The sequence below is a fragment of the Pleurodeles waltl genome, chromosome 3_1 (genome assembly GCF_031143425.1).
Source record: "Pleurodeles waltl isolate 20211129_DDA chromosome 3_1, aPleWal1.hap1.20221129, whole genome shotgun sequence".
Taxonomy (NCBI): Eukaryota; Metazoa; Chordata; class Amphibia; order Caudata; family Salamandridae; genus Pleurodeles; species Pleurodeles waltl.
The window spans coordinates 838,602,336-838,621,369 of NC_090440.1; the positions used below are offsets into that span (position 1 = coordinate 838,602,336).

Genomic DNA, 19,034 nt, shown 5'->3' on the forward strand with positions numbered 1-19,034 from the left:
GAAGAATGCTCTGCATGTGAAGAGCGAAGCTTCCCAGGACACGACCAGGAAACAAAATAAAAAAAAACTGTCCCCTACAGACCAGATAAACACGACAAAGCCTATGTATACAGTAGTTGGTCCCTGCTCCCGCACAAGAGAAGGAGGGACAAAGAGGCATGACTGACCACAAGCAAGCTAGGCGTTTTAAATGACACTGAAAATAACAAATGAAATAGTTGGATGCCCACAGAAGTATACTTAAAAATATACCGGAGGTCGTGTGCTTACACTCGACTTAAAAAGGATCTACTTTAAGGCCCTATGCATGGCATGTCAGAAGTAAATTTCCAACCTTTCCCAGTACGGGAAGAGATTAAAAAAAGAGTTGGTAAAAACCCTTAAACATGCATGTTTGAGATGTACACAGATGCAAAAGGCTTTTCCAACCCTGGGTCTACCACTTCTCTCTCCTTCCTGCCCCGAATGTAAATTTGGGGAATGGTGGCAAAATCAGGGCATTGCTAGTATTCAGACTCCACCATAGTATGAGTCTTGGGGCCAGATGTATGAAGAAACCACTTTGCGATTCTCAGATAGCGATTTTTAAGAAATCGCTATTTCTGATTCACAAAAAGGTATGTTTCATATTTGCGATTCGGTAATAGCGATTTCTTAAAAATCTCAAATGCTATTAGCGAATTGCAAATAGCGATTCTGAGCCCATTTGCACCTATGGACCTGTAGGCCCATATTTGTGATTTTTTTGCATTTCCCAAATTGCGAATTCCTAAGTGGAATTCGCACTTTAGGAAATGCAAAACCCCAGGGTGCTGGGGCCCTAACGCCCCCTCTGCTCCAACCTTAAAAAATGTTTCAGGACATGTAAGGTGCACACATGCCAAAGGGGCATGTGTGTGTTACATGTCAATTTTAAAAATGCATTTTTAAAATGTGCATATGGTTACCACCAAGTTTTACTTGGTGGTAATTGCGATTCCTTAATGCCCAATTCGCATTAAGGAAAAGCTTGATACATGTGCTTAAGAAATCGCAAATAAGGATTCCTTATTTGCGATCTCTTATTCAGAGAATCGCAATTTGCGATTCTCTAAACGGGCTCGCAATTTTAAGGAATCGCTATTTTAGCGATTCCTTAAAATTGCATAGCGAATGCCTTTCATACATAATGAAATGCATTTTTGCATTCGCAAACGCCCATTCGTACCGTTTGTGAATGCAAAAACGCTTGATACATCTGGCCCTTGGTGTAATCGGTGAGGCGGGAAACACCCGGAACAACGACCCCAAAACCACGAAGTCGTGAAAAACAAAAGCGAAACAGCGCTTTCGTTTTCCACGACTTCCTGGTTTTGGTACCTTAACCACGCATGACTGAACAACGTACATGCGTGGTTAAGGCACAGAAGAAGGGAGTCTGCGTCGAGGTGAAGGAGGAGGTAAGTTGGGCTGGGGCTGTTTTTTTTGGGGGGGGGTGTAGTGGGCTCGGGGTGATTAGGGTTTGGGGGGCAGGGTTTAGGTTTAAGGGGCAGGGGTGGGGTGTTTAGGTTTTAGGGGCAGGGGTGGGGACTTAGGGTATTTTTAGTTTTTGGGGTGGGGGCTGGGGTGATTAGGGTTTAGGGGGGAGGGGTGGTCAGGGTTTAGGTTTAAGGGGTGGGTTGGGGTGTTTAGGTTTTAGGGGTGGGGTGGGGACTCTGGGTATTTAGTTTTTGGGGTGGGGTGGGGCACTGGGGGTGATTAGGATTTGGGGGGGGAGGAGGGGTAGCATGCTGGAACTGTGCATGCTGATCACTAATGCCTTTACCAGGAATCCGTTTACAACGGTAAAATTGTTGTAAACGCATTTGTAGTAAAGGCATTAGTGGTTAGAACGAAATCGTTGTTCCGACCTCATTGTTGAGCACCCGTGGTTCCAACATATAACCCAGTGAGGCAATTGTCAGAGTTCTGATGTCATGATAATTTGTTGCCTCACTACATGGCACCAAAGGGCCAAGTGCATTGTTTTTTCTTTTACAGGACAAGCAGACTGATTAAAAACATCCCATCTCGTGAACAACTGGATATTTTATAAAATGTCACACCCCTTTTTATAATAGTGGCAAGACCCATGTTTAGGTCTTGCCTGAGACCCCTCGTGCACTGTTGCTTACAATCAACTTGGGAGGGGCAGAAGTGTTAGAGGGAACAAGCAACAATGTTGGACGGGGTAAGCAACAACGCAAATCTAATAGGTCTTGCCTACGAGAGAGCCATTGGCTTTGTCAATGTTTTTTAGCCATGTTATGCAGGAGCAAAGCTGAATGAAAGCACTATGATGTAGTAATCATAGCGCTTTTCACTTTCAGTCATCCTGCACAGTAGCCGTGCTGCTTTATGACATGACTAAAAATAATACCAAAGCCAATAGCGCTTTCGTAGGCTAGACATGTTGGATTTGCCAGTGCTTATTGGACATACATATTTGAGAGATATAGGACCTTATTCACAAACTTATGTTTAGATGTAAACGCATGTTTACAGCTGAAAATATATCCATCTATGCCTGCTAGGAAAGCACTAAGAGATTACTGGTAAGCGCAAATGGAAGTGAGCAGTAAAAGCCATAGTATGCCTTGGAAGTTTTGAAACGTCCACTAACATGCACTTTTTGTAGGCATTCCCAAACTCCAGCCCGACCACATTCCTGCCCTGGCAATTTATTCATGTAGTTTGAAGTAACTCGCCTTCTATGGGTACAAGAGGAACTGATCTCGCCCAGAATTGCTCAAAGGCAAAATGCTTAGGCATATATTTCCTGCATATCCAAGACCTACCCTTTAGTAGCTTAGTTCTGCCTTAACCAGAAGTGAAATAGAAACTGTTGTACTGGTACCAGGTTGGGCACACTCTTGTTTTGTTGTACAGCACACGGGCAAAGCAGTAGTCTGTCTGGAGTTGAAGCTAAACGGCTTTGGAGACACAGCTCCTTGGATAATTTTAGTTTTCGCTCTTCCTAGTGCCATGGTATGCATGCAATGTCTTTCATCATCCTGACATAGTTAGCATAGTAGCCTGAGAATGTAATAGTGGTGTGGCCAAGTGATGGGGTTTTCAGCTTAATTCATTTGTCATATGTGCCTTCTAGGATAAAGGTAGACGTAATGCCTAATTACACTATACATGTATTGTGTATACATGGAATATATGTGCATTATCATGAAAAACAGTAACTAATAACAGGCAACATAAACTTAAGAATGTAACATCATCTAAACTTGTGCACACTCTTATAAAGAGAGGGCTAAATCGTAATTGGTTATAGACCACAGTACATAATTCTTATAGGCCTCTCACATTAGAAATAAAGATGTAGCCGCAACAACATAAACCAGCATTTGTAATGCAATGGGTCTTGTGTTTTCTCGACTTAAAACTATTAGCGTAGTAAAGTCCTTACTGGACTTTTATTGCCACATAAATTGAGAATGAAAAGCAACACCGTTTTACATAAGTGAGGCGATTTAAAGCGCCACGCCATCAGCATGAAAGAGCACACAAAAGAAAACAAGTTCGCTCGCGGTCAAACATATTGGCGAGATCGTGCTGTGTACGAAATAGGAAAAAGTAGTCCAGAACCCATGCTGAAAACATGGAGTCTCGTATGTTTTCAGTAGTTGGCTAGTGTGCTCGAGGAGGGCTAAACACTGGTAACGCATGACGTATTCGTACCTTTCATTAATGAAATCAAGAGATTTTTAAAAGGCAAGCCCACGAACCAATAAAGGTGACGGGCATGATATTGGCGTCGTTAAAAGCCCACAGAGAGATTACAGCAGGCTAGAGCGCCTGCATGCTCGACCCAAAAAAACAAAACCCACTTCAATATTTGAGTAGGCTGCTCTGTTATGCTCAAATACAAACTGTTTTGCATGTCCTTTGAGAGCAGCTCTTGGCTTCATTACGAGCAGATTTAGTGCTGAGATAGTATAAAGCTTGAATTTTCCATTCTGATCCATAACCCTGTCTTAAAACCCAGGTTACTCAGCCTGGAATGGGGAATACTTGTGGACCTAGGTTTACTTGGTCAAAAACTGCATGCAATTCCGCTTTACAGACTGAGTAATAGGTCCTTCTCATCTGGACTGGACAGGCAAGGGGAGGTAATGTGCTAACTCTGAGGGGCAATCATTGTTTCAGCTCCTCCATGATGATGCAGGCATAAGTTAGGGGCCAGACTGAGCAGATGCCCACAGTCCCTGTTCACATATTTACCAGCTGTGGATGCGTAATCGGGCCCAATGTGTTCACACACCTGGGATTACTGGGTGAAGTAAAGTCACTCCTGGTAATGCCGGGTGTGGGAACGCTGGATGCCTCTGAAGCGTCCGGAGCAGTATCCCCTCCAGGTGACACATGATGAGGTCTATTGTGTTCTTTAGGTGGCAGTTTGCAATTGGATAATGAGGCAGGGAGTCCAAGTGGAATTCTTTCATGGTGGGTGTAATCTTTTTTTCATGCTTATGAACAGGTCAAAATGCCTTCTGGCAAATGAATTGGGCTGTACTTTGCAAATAAATTTAGCAATATCATATCAGAATGCAGGGGCGTGATATATATGAATGTTATTAATTAAACATGATTAGAGAATGCATAATTTTCTTAATTTAGCTGTTATATTTATGGCGGCATTTAGAAGTAGCATGGTGGGATGGAGCAGTAAGGATGGGTGACTGCTGTTACAATATCCTGCATAATGATTATAAATGTTGATTATACTGGAACGTTTTACTTTGAATTTGAAACTGTGCTAGTCGAGTTTGTCATTTTTCTAACCTTGGTACTGACATAACAAACAAATTAAGTTGTATGATTGTGATAATGGAGCTGTTGCACTGAATTATAATAGTCTGTTTTGATTCTGTAATGTGTCCTGACGCACATGTTAAATTTTTCTTGTTGACGCACAGGATGCTTTGATATAATACACCTTTGATTGAACAGCAGTGATCTGGTCTTTATGACGTCAGTTCCGTATATCCCGGAAGCCTTCAGCCATGTCTTGGCAGAATTTGAATCTCTTGATCCTTTACTTTCTGCGCTCCGGTTGGACTCCCAACGACTGAAGGTAACTTAGAAACCCAAGGATGTATATTAAATAAGTTACTGACATTCATGGTGCAAAAGTATCACTGCTTTGAATCCGTTTATTACGACACAGTAAATAGACCCAAACTGCAAGCAGAAAAAATGGAAAATGTCCCGATGTCACTTGCCTCCAGATCCAGTGTAGTGTGTGAATGTTTACTACTGTGTCCTGTGACTCGTCTGCTACTCTTCACCAGATTACGCAGCAGGTAGCACTCCCACACCACTAAAATCAGTATCTGCAGTTTGGTGACTCAATGACAGTGAAATAGGGAACAAATTCACTCTGGGCTAATAGAAACACTGACTGGGAGTTGATTAAACATTAGTACTGGGCTAGTGAATACACAAACACTGGGGAAATGAGTGCACAGACAATGTGAGCATAAATACACCGACACTGTGGCAGTGTAAACCCGTGCAGTGTATGCATGGACACTGTCCCCAGGCCAGGAATACAGTGGCATGTGGCCAGGAAATATGTGGACATTGTGCCATTGCTGCTTGTATTCTGGGACAGGCGGACATGTACATGGAATGAGTTTGCACATGCAGGATAGAAAATGATACCTACATGAGACCAGAAATATCCCACACTGGTACAGGACTGCCCTAACCTAGGACAGGGAGATGTGTTCCTGAAGTCAAGAAATATACCAATCTTAAAAGAGAATACACTGACACTAGAAGTAGGAATGGACTGACTCTGTGCCAGGAATCTTACTGGAGATCCAGAAGGGAATACCCATATATTGAGACAGAAACATCTTACACCAGGACAGGTAAACCAGAGACTTTGGAAACTGCTAATATCCCAATATACTGAATCATGATGGATTTCACTCTAATTGAGACACAGACACCGGGCAACATACATTGAGGCATGGTGTCACACACATGAGGACTGAGGGACATGAACATGGAGTATGGGGATAAGCGGGCTGGCAATACACCAACTTTTAATGGAATACAAGTAAAGTGAAACTGTAACAGTGAATACACAGACACTGCGGTATACAGTACACACTACTGATCTAGGGAACACAAAGACACTGGGTTATATTATTATTATTTTACATTGGTACAGATGACAAGTTCACTTGGGCTGGAATACAGAGGCAGTATAACACAGAAATCTACCCATGGGACAAGAAATGTGCTGCCACAGGAACATGCACACTGTCACAGGGAATGCACCAAGACTGGAAGCCTCATAAATTGAGACCAATAGAAAACCCACATTGGTACAGAAAGTACACCAGTACTGGGTAAGGGAGGCTCAATCCCTGGTTGAGGATTGCACTTATATTGGGGCAGAGAAAATAGTGAGATTCTTCTGAAAGTAAGGGAAATACATATGGACAGCAAATAAGCAGACAATTGAACAGTAAACTCTGGTGGGAATACCCTGGAGTTTGGGCACAAATACTGGGTCAATGAATGCACAGACAACGTAGTAGACAATGATCTAACGCTTATAGAATACACCAATATTGAGGCATAAAAAATACAGTGATACTAGAATGCATGCACTACATCTAGGCTTGAACACATGAAATGAAGACAATGAGATAGGACATGCTTCCTTGATCAAGGAGCCCATGATATTTGCACAACTTCTAACTCGTAGGCTTAGCTCGCACACTGAGACAGTGAGTAACTGACAGAGGGAAGCAAACACATATATTAGGACAGAAAGACATTGAATATAGGACTGGTAGCCATGGGCTTGCTCACAGGGACAGGAGGACACACTGATCTACCCACAGGCAATAGACACAAAGACTTACAAATTAACCAAACTAGAAGAACCTCTGAGCACATCCACACGGATCTGGCGGAAGGCTGCAAAGAAGAACATGCATACATAGATTTCAGGGCTTTGTTTTTTCCGTGCTGTAGGCTATTCTTCAAGCAGGTAAACAATGAAATGTGAAAAATCCTCCAGTGGCTGTTTGTCTTCCTTGTCTTCAGTGCTGAGTAGAAGGAACAAAACTGACCCACCCAGCCATAGAGAAGTACTCCACTTGGATTGGCTCTGTGTTATTTTGCTTCAGAGTCTGTACTTTCAAACACCGATATGGAAACCACACAGTGAGTATTTGTGGTTTGTGACTGGACAGGTAATGTGTATGCCTCCTTTTGTCTCAGAACAACTCCCACCATGTTTTTACCATACCCGTGAATTTTATTGCCGCACACTAGTTGAAATAATGGGTCCATCAATTTCCAAATGTAGGTGATTTGGTGATAAATATACTTTCTCCCCAACTGCCATGCCTTCCTTGCCTTGGGGGTTATCAGTGCCAGTCTTCACCTCTCAGTGAATGCAGCAAATTCATAGTATGTCATTGGACCTCTTCTGCTACCACAGCCTGGTAGGCCTTCACTTTCTGGAAAGGATTTCATTATTTGTAGACATGACAACTGCTCCTGCACTGCACTAGGCATTGTGGCTCCAGGGGACAGTGTGCTTCATTATTTACTATGTCATATAGTCCATAATGCAAACTTCAATTGCTAGACTTTATTCTGAAGGGGAAATCATTGGGACTTGAAAAAGGATATAAATGCTCTATCTTGCGGGTGATGGTAGATTTTTAATGGTCGCTGTTCTTGTAAGAACTTCCACTTACTCCGAGCTGGGCATTTAAATAACATCCCAATATTCTGAATAATGGTCAACAGAGGTATCTTTGCCCATTGGAAAACCTATTGAGTCTTGTGAATATGCACTAAAAGCTGTCCTGCTTTCGAGATGAATATAAACAAAGTTGTTAAATGTACTAACAACATAACTGCAATATTTCTTGTCTCGAACAATCTTGAAAATGTTGCCTGTACTGCAGGTGAAATGACTTGTGTTACATACTTGATCTAGGAGTCGTGCATGTGACCAGAAAGCTAGAAATAGAAGCCGTTTATCTCATATTCATTATCTTTCTCTATCTTGCCCTCTTATTTTCTCTATTTCTCTCAAGCTTTTTAGCTTGGTCACTATGGAGAGTTGCTCAATTATGCCTTTGCAATATTTCCCAAATTCAAATTGGATCTTTAAAATACTACATACAAAAATAGCCTATGTTTAAAAACATCACAAGAATAACCTATACAAATAAGCTCTCCCCAGGCTGCCCCCATAAACATTAAAAACTGCAATAACTACATGTCTATCATTACACAGCAAGGTAGTGACCAAGTGGTCAAGCTCTTTCGCCAGTGAGTCTGTCCAGAAGAGGTTTTTTTTTAGACGCAGGACAACTTGACATACAAGCTATTCACCATATTACCGAACCATTGTCCGGAACAACTTTGGGGCTGAGGGGGCGGGAGTGGGAGGTTAGCTTTCCTTACATATTACCCCAGTTCTTTTGTCTACAATTGATTCATTATTTTTTGAGGATTTCAGGATGTTTCATGATTACTTCCAGATGGCTCGAACAGATTCTAGTTTTTTTTTTTTTTTTTTTACCAACTGAAAATTGAGGTGGAGGCCCCGCTGTTGGTATTCATAAGGAGTCCCTCCACACCCAGTGGGCTCCTTATTCTGTGTATGTATTTGCCTCACTTTCTGAGCTTTGCGTAATTGATTTTAAAGGCACTGGCCTATGGCTAGCTGGGTCTGTCTCAAGGCAGAGTTAAAGGTAAGTTATACAGCTAGGAGATGCAAAATCTCTTCCTAAAAGATTAAAAAAAAAAAAACAGTGTTTTACAAAAAAAAACGAGTGTCCTTCTGTATCTATCACCCCAAGGGGACAGGGCACCGTGACACAGCAACAAGAGAAAAAGTCCCCAGAGGAAATGGCAACTAATCAACGCACCCTTTCACTCCAATACCTGTTCTCAGATACACCACACCCTATATCCCCCACTCAATCACTCCAATTATGGGTCTCAAATAAAGGAATCAGTAAAATAATTCAAGTGATTGGATTCAACTCAACATTTTAGACCATCAGACCTGCCCTTCTGATAAATCTACGGAAGGGTGAGGTAACATGTTGGTTTCGGTCTTTCTACAGGTGCTAAACTCCCAGAAATTCTCAGTTTCCACTATTTATTGCCCAGTTGTCTTTTATACTAGTGGCTGCTTGTATATCAAACATACTGAATGTAATGTACCAAAGAAGTTGCTGCATGGCCTGAGCCTTTCAATTGGTTTCCAGAGGACAGCCACACCCTGTTTGAATTGACAATTTCGACTGGGAATTCATCTTTATTGACCCAAAACGTTTCAGGGTTGGAACAAAGAGGTGTTTATCATTCTCAGGGATGTGGAATTCCTATCGCCTGACGCCTTGGGGTCAAGGGCAACAAGTTTTTATGTTTACTTTGTCCTTGGGACAAGTAGGCCCAACCCCCTGCAGCACAAACCCTTTGGTTGCCTGTTTATAGAGAGTTGAACTCTCTGCAGTTGAGGTAATGTGTTTCCAAAGGATAATGCTGTTCGAACTTGTATTTATGGTTCATTATTTGAAAGCCTTCATTATTAGGGTGCGGGCTGTAAATAAATGTTTTAAGGTCACACTTCACTACTGACGTTGGTTCCAGTACAAAAAAAAAAAACGTGTACCCACATGTTTGAAAAGTTTAGGCTAAGAGGCTAAGTATAATGCTCCCAGAATGTTCTCTGATTATATGCAAATGAAGTGTCATTTAGTAAAATGTGTTGATGCATGCTAGTATTTCCCAAAAATATTTCTAATGGAAAATCAGTGTAACCATTTTCAACACGATTATGGGAAGCATGAAAATAAACAAACACTGACAAAGCCAACTGATCTGACATATTTTTATAAGTCTTTTAGTTTCATCAATGCGTGTCTTGTTTTGACATGGCTTTTGTAACACTTTATTGTTGTGGGAGCTACCAGGCCCTCAACATTGTAACAAACATTGGCAAAACCCCCCCAAAAAGTTTTTGAACTCTTAAAGCACATGTTGCCACCAGCGGCATAACAAAGGCCCCGCAGCCGCCCTCCAGGGGGCCCGTCAGCACAGCACCTGCCCTGAGTGAGTCTGGAGAGGGGGCTCCTCCATGTTCTTTGCAAAGGGGCACCCTCCAGTTTCGTTACGTCACTGATTGCCACTGTAGTTCCTGACACTGAACAAAACTACTTTGTGTGGCAATATGCTCCTTGTGGAAGAGCAGAATGCGATCACTCACAGTAAAGCCAGCCGAAAGAGAGAGAAATAGAAGTTTAATAAAAACAAAATGTCTTTGTTAACACCAGACCTAATTAGGGACCAAGACCCACATGTAGGTAGCTTTTTGCATGTCGCAAACAGCGACTTTCGCTGTTTGCGACGTGCAAAAAGCACATTGCGATGCACAAACCCAGTTTTGCGATTCAGTAACCTGGTTACCGAATCACAAAACGGGTTTGCGACTCGCAATTAGTAAGGGGTGTTCCCTTCCTAATTGCAACTCGCAGTGCAATGTAGGATTGTTTTGTGACCGCGAACGCGGGCGCAAACCAATCGCAGTTTGCACCCATTTCAAATGGGTGCTAACACTTTCGCAAAAGGGACGGGATCCCCATGGGACCCCTTTCCCATTGTGAATGTCACTGTAAACATTTTTTCAGAGCAGGCAGTGGTCCTTTGGACCACTGCCTGCTCTGAAAAAATTAAACGAAAACGTTTCATTTTTCGTTTTTGTTATGCATCTCTTTTTCCTTTAAGGAAAACGGGCTGCATTACAAAAAAAACTGCTTTATTGAAAAGCAGTCACAGACATGGTGGTCTGCTGTCTCCAGCAGGCCACCATTCGTGAGGGTGTCGCAAATTGCGACCCACCTCATGATTATTCATGATGTGGGCATTTGCGAAGCCCTTGCGAATCACAGATGGTGTCAAGGACACCATCCTACTTTCGGATTTGCGACTCGCAATTTGCAGGTCACAAATCTGAACCTACCTACTTGTGGCCCCAAATTCTTAAAGAAGGTCACAAAAGTGCACCCATGGTATATGTCATACCCCTATAAAATATTTGTGAACTGTATTTTAGCGTGGGTAAATACGATGTGTAGATTTGCTCATGTGAAAATCTATTGAGCATTTGCAAGTTCATTTTCCCTCCAGCCACTTTCTTCCCAACCCTGGAAGAAGTTCTAATTCTGCCATTGTCAGGAGTAAATGTCCAACCTTTCTTATTATGGGAAAATATTAGAGAGAAGCTGGTAAAAATCTTTAAAACATGCAGGTTAGTAGGTTTGCAGACTCAAAGGCATTCCAGCCCTGGAACTATTGCTTACTGCTTCCTCCAGCCCCAGTATGCAGATCTGCAGAAAGGTGGCAAAATAAGGAAATTTCTACAGTAGGGATTGAAACTCCAAGTATTCAAGCCCTACTATGGTAGTAGCCCTGGCATAATCAGAGAGGCTATTAATTGCTGCCATAATTTGTCGCCACACTACATGGCACCAAAGGGACAAGTAGATCTTTTTACAGGAAAAGTAGATTTGAGAAGCAACCTGTCCCCTGGACAAGTAGATATTTTAATAAATTCCACACCCCTGATTCTATTTTGATGAGCAAATACATAGGGTTCTGGTGAAATGTCTGTTTTCTGTGTAAGCAGTTACTCTTTTTGACACTTCCATGTTCTTACAGTGTACTTGTATAGCAGTGTCTCGGAAATGGCTGGCTCTGGGAAGTTCAGGTGGCGGTCTAAACCTCATTCAGAAAGAAGGCTGGAAGCAGAGGCTGATACTTGCTCATAAGGTATGATACATTACTTTGCTAAGAGTATTAACACTGGATTATAGGTATGCACATGTTCTTTTATTCCTGCATGTTCACAGTACTCTGTCAGTGGTTCCCAACCTGTGGTCCGGGGACCACTGGAGGTCTGCGAAGCCTCCTCAGGGGTTTCGCGACTGCTTAGAAAATTAAATAATATTAACAGACTAAGTCACCAGCTTTCAGTTATGACTCTGTGGGGGGGGGTCCCCCGATTCAAAATAATTATTCAGTTGTGGTCCCTGGGTTCCAGTAATGATAACTTGGTGGGGTGGCCCACCTAAGTCAAAAGGCTGGGAACCACTGATCTAAGTAATGGAATATTTTATTGTTTGTATTTACAGTGTGCAGGTCTTTGTGTCTTTTTTCTTTCTTATGCAAGATGAGTATAATTCAGCAAAGGTGAAAAAGGTGGTAAGAGTCTATAGAGCTTAACTAGTCTGACATTGAAATGGCGAACTGGTGTGTGTTTTCCTATTCTGTTTACATTTGGTCATAAAATTAAACCACTACTCTCAAGGGAGAAAACTGCTTGGAGAGACAGAATAAAAAAAACTGCCTTTTGAAGGAAACTCTTACTCTGGAATGATTAACCGGGGACTGAGCCAGTTTTCCTCTAAATCTGTGGACCCCGAGCAAATTTCTGAACACTATTGAAGCTGTTTTTCTTTTGGCGTACAAAATTAATTAGTTTTAGATCTATTCAGAAAAATAGGGTTATCTGTTTTGCCTCTCCCCATGCATCTGGGGGAAGTGTGTAAGGCTTATGATACAGAGGGAGCTGGGCCCACCTGTATAAAAATAAAGACCTTTGATGGCTTGACTTCTGGCTTTTACCTGAAAGAGTCATAGCTGCCAAGTTTCCCAGGTCCATGTGTGATGTGCTGCTCTAGTCCAGGTTTTTTTAATTTGCATTACGGGACTTGTAGTTCTTTTAAATAATGAAATAAACAGAACTCGAAGTCCCAAAATTCAAAGACAAAACCTGGACTGGAGCAGCACATCACGCATGAACCCGGAAAACTTGGCAGAACTGAAGAGTTGGGGAAATACTTTTTTCTTTTTGAACTATTATCCTCATCGCCATGCTGCATTTCCTAGAGGTTTTGGAATTTCAGGAGCAGGCACCAGGGATGATATCACTGCTTTTAAAACTAGGATCCTTCCTGCTGCAGATGCGTGGAACTAGGTGTCTAAAGAAGCCATTCCGTAGGGCAATGTTTGGGTTCCATGCCCAAAACGACTGCACTGCTCTCCCACTTGCATTGTTTGGAGAATCAAATGCAGAGCAGTGATGCGTTTATAATGTTACTGCCTAAGACCACCTTTGATACAAGAAAGTAGTCCAGATCATGTTTAGGTCGAGCACGCAAGTGCTTTGACCTGTTGTAAGTATTGTGGGCTTTTACCCACACCCACCACACACCCATCACTTTCACTCATTCTTGGGCTTGCCTTTCAAAAATCCTTTATCATCATTTGTAAATGCTCTACTTTTGTCCCTCCTTGGGGTGGTATTGTTTCTGCCTTGTAGACTGACCCTGTTGCATGGATAATTGCACGATTGCGATACGTTTAATTTTGAGCAAACTTCTTTTCTTTTTGTGTCCCTGCTTCGCGCTCATGGTAGCCATGGGGATTTGAATCGCCTTGCTTACGTCAACTGTTTTACTTTTCATTTTCACTTTAAGTGGCAAGAAAAGTCCAGTTAGAGCTATTAGCATTGTAAATTCCTAACTCGAGCAAATGTGAGACCCATTGCATTGCACATGCTTGTTAATGTCTGCTGACCTCTGCATCAGATTTATTTAATTTTTTACATTTCATCTTGTTTATTTCTTAACTTTAATATTGTTTTGGTGTCGCAGTTCATGAATCACCCACTCCTTTCTCAGAGGAAGACCTTAATGCATGTTGAAGCTACCAGGAAACGCTTTGCATTGTCCACAGAATCCTATTTTGCTTCTGGGTTCTAGAGTGCTTTGATTATTGGATCGTAGTCACAGCTCATTTAATGACAAGACAGTCTTCTCTCATCCATATTTTTAAATGCGGATTTCTTACAGGACCTATTAATTCACCCACTTCACAATAATTATTGCTTATTCTGGCACTGTAAACAGCATAGTTCGATGTTATGCGGTTAGTTGTGTTGCTATAAGCCTCCCCGAAACATCAAGCCAAGGTCCAGCACTCTGTTTTGATTTTACACTACCAGGGCCTGTAAGCCACACCATTTGTAATAGCAGATAATCATTTTACAGTGTTTCTCCTAAAACAAAATATAGGTAGTATACCTTACGCATCTGGAAATGGGCACTTCTCAGACACCATGCATGTCGCGGATAATCTGCAAGTTTTCGGTTTCAGTAACAGTTGTGATAGAATGAAATGCGAAAAGTTTCAATCTAATGTTTAAATTATGTTCTTGTAGTCTGATTTGGATCATAACTTCCTTTTTTTCATTTTATTACAAATTAAGCACTGACCATGTTGTAGTTTGACAGTTTTTTAAGAGATACAGTAATTGTTGAATGGGGTCTAAGTAGCCAGTGCTTCTCTTTCACTTGTGGAATAAAAGTTGGAATCTGGTTCAAAGAGCGAGGTCCTCCTGGGGCTAAAGGGTCAAAAACTGGGAGTCTCCATTCTCAATTCTTATCCAGGCATTGGGGACAAAGGATGCTTCAGGTGGATGGAGCTGACAGCCTGTACTTGATGATGCAAGCAGTGTTTACTGGCCGTAAACTGAAGATGCACATTTGCCTGCTGTTACCAAGATAGTAAGGTAGCCATTGGAACCACGTGGAGAGCCATTTATGGGCAGAGCTGAAATTAATGAGTAAGTAAAATGAGGTTAGCCTCTTTGCAAAAAGCCCAAAATAAAAATATTCATGCTCTCTGGGTGGAAGGCATGCATTCTTAATTGCCTTACATATTGTGTAAAGCTGATGGCGCTGAGAGTTAAATAGTGACTCAGCTTAAATGACTTTGCAGAGTTAATTGTGTAGTAATAGGTCACGTTTTCAGTAGGAAGAGCATTTTTTGTTTTGCAAATAACTTTGGCACCGTTTGACATAGTTTCACAAAACCTTTAAAAAAAAGTTCATCTACCTCTGTTCTTTCTGGAAAGTCTTGGGGTTATCAGTCAAGTGGATGCTAAGAAAAATGGGAAGGGGGGCTGGGCGGGGAAATCTCTTTTTCCCTAATGTAATTTCCATACAGAATTTTACACATTCAAAATGTCTGAAGAGAATTACACTGAAATTGGAAGAAAGCCAGATCTTTACCCAGAAAGTGTGCTTTTCATAATTTACTGTAAATCCATTCTGTAGTAATTTTGAAAAAATAAGGGTAAAAATGTATAACTGTGCTGACAGGCTGAAATTTAAAAATTCAAGCGTTCTCTTTGTCTGAGGGGCTTTTTTTTGGAGTGAGAGATGTGATTGGCTGTCTGCAACATGAACAGAAATGTTGTGGTATAATTATAGGACTCGTGAACTTGGTCACCTGTCCAGAAAATTGGATGAATCTGGGTTATTAGTTGATGGAGTTGTGAAACCTTAGCAAGTAATATTCTTCAGTGTACTATAAGGTCCATTTAGGTCTTGATAAATTAAATCTTATTGAAACCCTTGGTAGCTTGGCACCCAGCAGTCAGGCTTAACTTAGTAGAAAATCATGTGTAAAACATTGAACAACACCAATACAGTCAACAAGTAAGAAACACAACACAATAAAAAGCCCACTTCAGTTTATAAAAATGGCTTCTGTTTTTATATTTAAATAGAAAACAAAATTCTGTAATAGGAACCTGGAAATATGAATTTTAAAAGATTTGTAAAAAATAGGTAATAATTAACTGCAAGCCACTGCAATGTTCCACAATGAACCTAGAAAAATAGGCCCTGTATTGCTAGCTTCAACCAGCATCTCAGAAGATTGAGGATAGCAGGTGCGTCTCGTCCAGACAAGGCTTCACAGGGATCGTCTTGATTCTTGGGAAATCCTCAGGCTAACCTCTGGTTCTTTCATGGTCTTGGGCTATCCTGAGAAAGTCCTTGGGGTGATAGTTGTCCTTGGCACAAGTCAGGGGTCCACTGCTGTTGGGGAGTTCCAGAAAAGTCCAGTTATGACTGGTCAACTGGCCAGACAACAGTTGCTGGTTTCGTTGTTAATTCTTTTGCTGTCCTCAGCTGGGGCAGGAAAAGCAGTACACTGTGACGCCAACACTCTAAGACAGGGTTTGGTGAGCACCTTGAGGTGGATCAGGACTTGATCTCTCATCATATACCAGTGACCAGGCAAATCCAGCTGCAGGAAGAGTGGGGCTCTTTGCATTCAGTCTTCTTTACCTTTTTGCGGCCCTATGGCTTAAAAAGGGACTTTCCAACTTATCCTGGGAGACCACTCTTCTGTCCTGGGCACAAGTGGGAGCAGGACCATAGCTTGGGGTTGCTTCTCACAGGTCAAACACCAAGCACAGGTCTCTTTGGTCCTTGGTGCAGTCCTTCTTGGTGTAGCCTCTCTTTACAGTCCAGGGGCCGAGCAGACACAGTCCTTCTGTTTTCCACTGGTCCAGCAGTGGTCCGTGTTCCTTTGAAAGGGTTGCCAATTTTACTCTTTGCACAAGCTTGCTGGAGATGAAGACTCTCTAGCCGATAGGGCTGTCACTCACCTATGTAGTCCCACCTACCTTGTTACCACTTATGGGACATGTGGCATCAAACTATCACAGAACACACTATTCTGCCCACTATCAGCATGGCTAGAACCTTCTTTCCTCATGTGGCGCACCCTAGCCCACTCCAGAGGTGTAGCTACCTGGGGATTACACTCCCCCCTTCAAGATATCCCCTGATCTAATTAAAGTGAAGCCAGACTGGCTGGTCATCAAGGGAAACTGGGCAGGCATGGATTCAGTGACATCTATTCTTTACACTTTCAAATACACTAATAGCTAGTCCCATTGGAAAGTTACACTTTATTCGAATTAATAAAAAATAACCTAATGCTGGCCAGTGGGGTTACCCATTGTCCAATAGGAAAACAGAGTTTGGAGATTTTACGCTACCAGGGAATGTAAAACACACCGTATACCAGTGCTTAATTTGTGCTTGTTGTTTCCCGTGCTGAGCACCGGCACTTATTTTTGAGGGCCGGTGCTTAGTCTTGTGCCTCAAGCATTTGCTGCGAGCAAAAGACACGTTTGGGAATGAAGGAGAAAGAGAAAAACGAATAAACGTCACAATGAGAGAAAGCAGAAAGCTGCAAGAGTGAGCTGAAGGGGAAGGGAATGGCTCTAAATGGATTGAAGAAGCCTGAGATGGCTTCAGGATTACGCTGCCTCAATATTCCGTGTTCGCACATTAAATTGCAGCAGCCGCATGTTTAAGAGGAGGGCTTTGGGCACCGGCACCTTTTTATTTACAAATTACGCACTGCCGTAAACATGTTTTTCTATTTAGAACCATGTACACTACTCTCTGGGCACTTGGGATAGATTTTTGTGGTGACTTATAGGTAATATATTGGGAGGTGTCCCACTAGTGACACTTTAACCTATAGGCCTGTGGTACCCCGAGTACCATATACTAGAGAGTTACAGGTAGGCTAACTTTCCAATTAGGATTTCCAATTGGATTATCTTTTTACTTGCCATCTAGACTGCAGGACAGGCCTAGACCCTCATCTTTAGTTGCCATTTTAGTGGTGGCACAAATGGCCAGTCCACTAAAGTCACATTAAATTAAACCCACCAGGTGCTTGGAGTTCTTTTTCTAGGGACTTACATGTAAGTTAACCTTGTCAGCCAGGGATTAGCCAATTTGTAACCACTGGTAAAAACTAATAGGGGTCCGAGCACCTAGGCTGCATGCAGATTGTCAGCGCTTCAGTGTGCAGTCATTACAGCAACACTGAAAGTCATCATAAAGTTTGAGTGAAGCTGCAAGGAGCCATCCTCCTTCAAAATGTTACTAAAAAAGGACGTACGTGGGATGGGTAGGGAAACCCTGATCTGTTAGGCCTTGTGGTTGGGGATGTGAATGGACCTTATATATGTGTGTATATATGTGTATATACATAAATATATATTCATTGAATTAAACAAAGGTTACAGGGACGTTATAGATGGGCTTACATTTTAAACTTACGAAACCATAGAAATTCACCTGTTATAGTTAAAGTTATCTCAATTAACTATAACTTGTGCCCTAAGGTAACCATAACGTGCGCCCCCGCCATGCACAATTGTTGGTAAGTTTTCTTTAAACTGTAAATATTACATTCATATTATCAGTGACGTTATCAAAAATGTCATGAGTTCCGTAATTTGTGGGGTAATTAGTAGTGCATGATGATGACACAAGTTAAGAAATCAGGGTGTCCCTACCCTGGCCCCTTTTTGTTTTCTTTATTCTTTTTTTCTGGGACTCGGATGAAGCCAAGTCCCAACATGGCTGCCAACACTTCCTTGTTAAAGTATTGGCAGCCAATTAGATCTCCTCACGAGATCGAGAGGGTTCACGAAGCCTTCGCTTCCCTATATAGAAAGATTTGGATTTTTTTTAATTACTCAAAAACTACTGAACGGATTTACACCAAATAAAAAGGTCGCTTTCTGGACCAAGAGCTGCCTTTCTGCCAAATTTGGTGTAATTCCGTTCAGTGTTTGGGCACTATCGCTGTTCAAAATTCCCATGGAAAAATGAATAGGGGGAAAAAATGTTTTGGGACCCCCACTTTTTCTTGGTCCCTACTTGAAGGATCACCCAACACTTTCCAGACAGCTGCTGTTGTGACTGAGTGTTTTTGGAAAATTTCGTGAAGATTCGTCAAGCTGCGCCAAAGATATAGACAAGTAAAAAACTGCTTTTTCTACATAAACTAGGTCCTAACTATAACTACCTAGTGGCGACCGCTACTAGTAATATATATGTTTTTGTGGGTCCGTGCTACTCCTGTAGAACTGAGTGGGGCCTTTTTCATTAAAATCCTGTGAGGTGGGCCAAGGCCGGGGGTAGATGCATGCTTTTTTAATAGTATGACCAGGGCACATACGGCAGCTAGACCCCTTCCCCACATAGTCAGGCCCAGTGTCAGCGAGGGTGTGGGCTTGCGGGCAGTAACTGTAGCAGTTTAGCAGCACAGGAGTGGGCTCC

General features: G+C 42.0%; 1 protein-coding gene across 1 annotated transcript in view; it reads left to right on the forward strand.

Moving 5' to 3' along the window:
- HPS5 (HPS5 biogenesis of lysosomal organelles complex 2 subunit 2) overlaps nt 1-19,034 on the forward strand; it is a 422,510-nt gene that overhangs the window by 33,234 nt on the left and 370,242 nt on the right. The window contains exons 2-3 of the mRNA XM_069223753.1: nt 4,950-5,107; nt 11,746-11,856. Coding sequence (XP_069079854.1) covers nt 5,000-5,107; nt 11,746-11,856 — 219 coding nt within the window. The 5' untranslated portion in view covers nt 4,950-4,999. The remainder of the gene's footprint in view (nt 1-4,949; nt 5,108-11,745; nt 11,857-19,034) is intronic.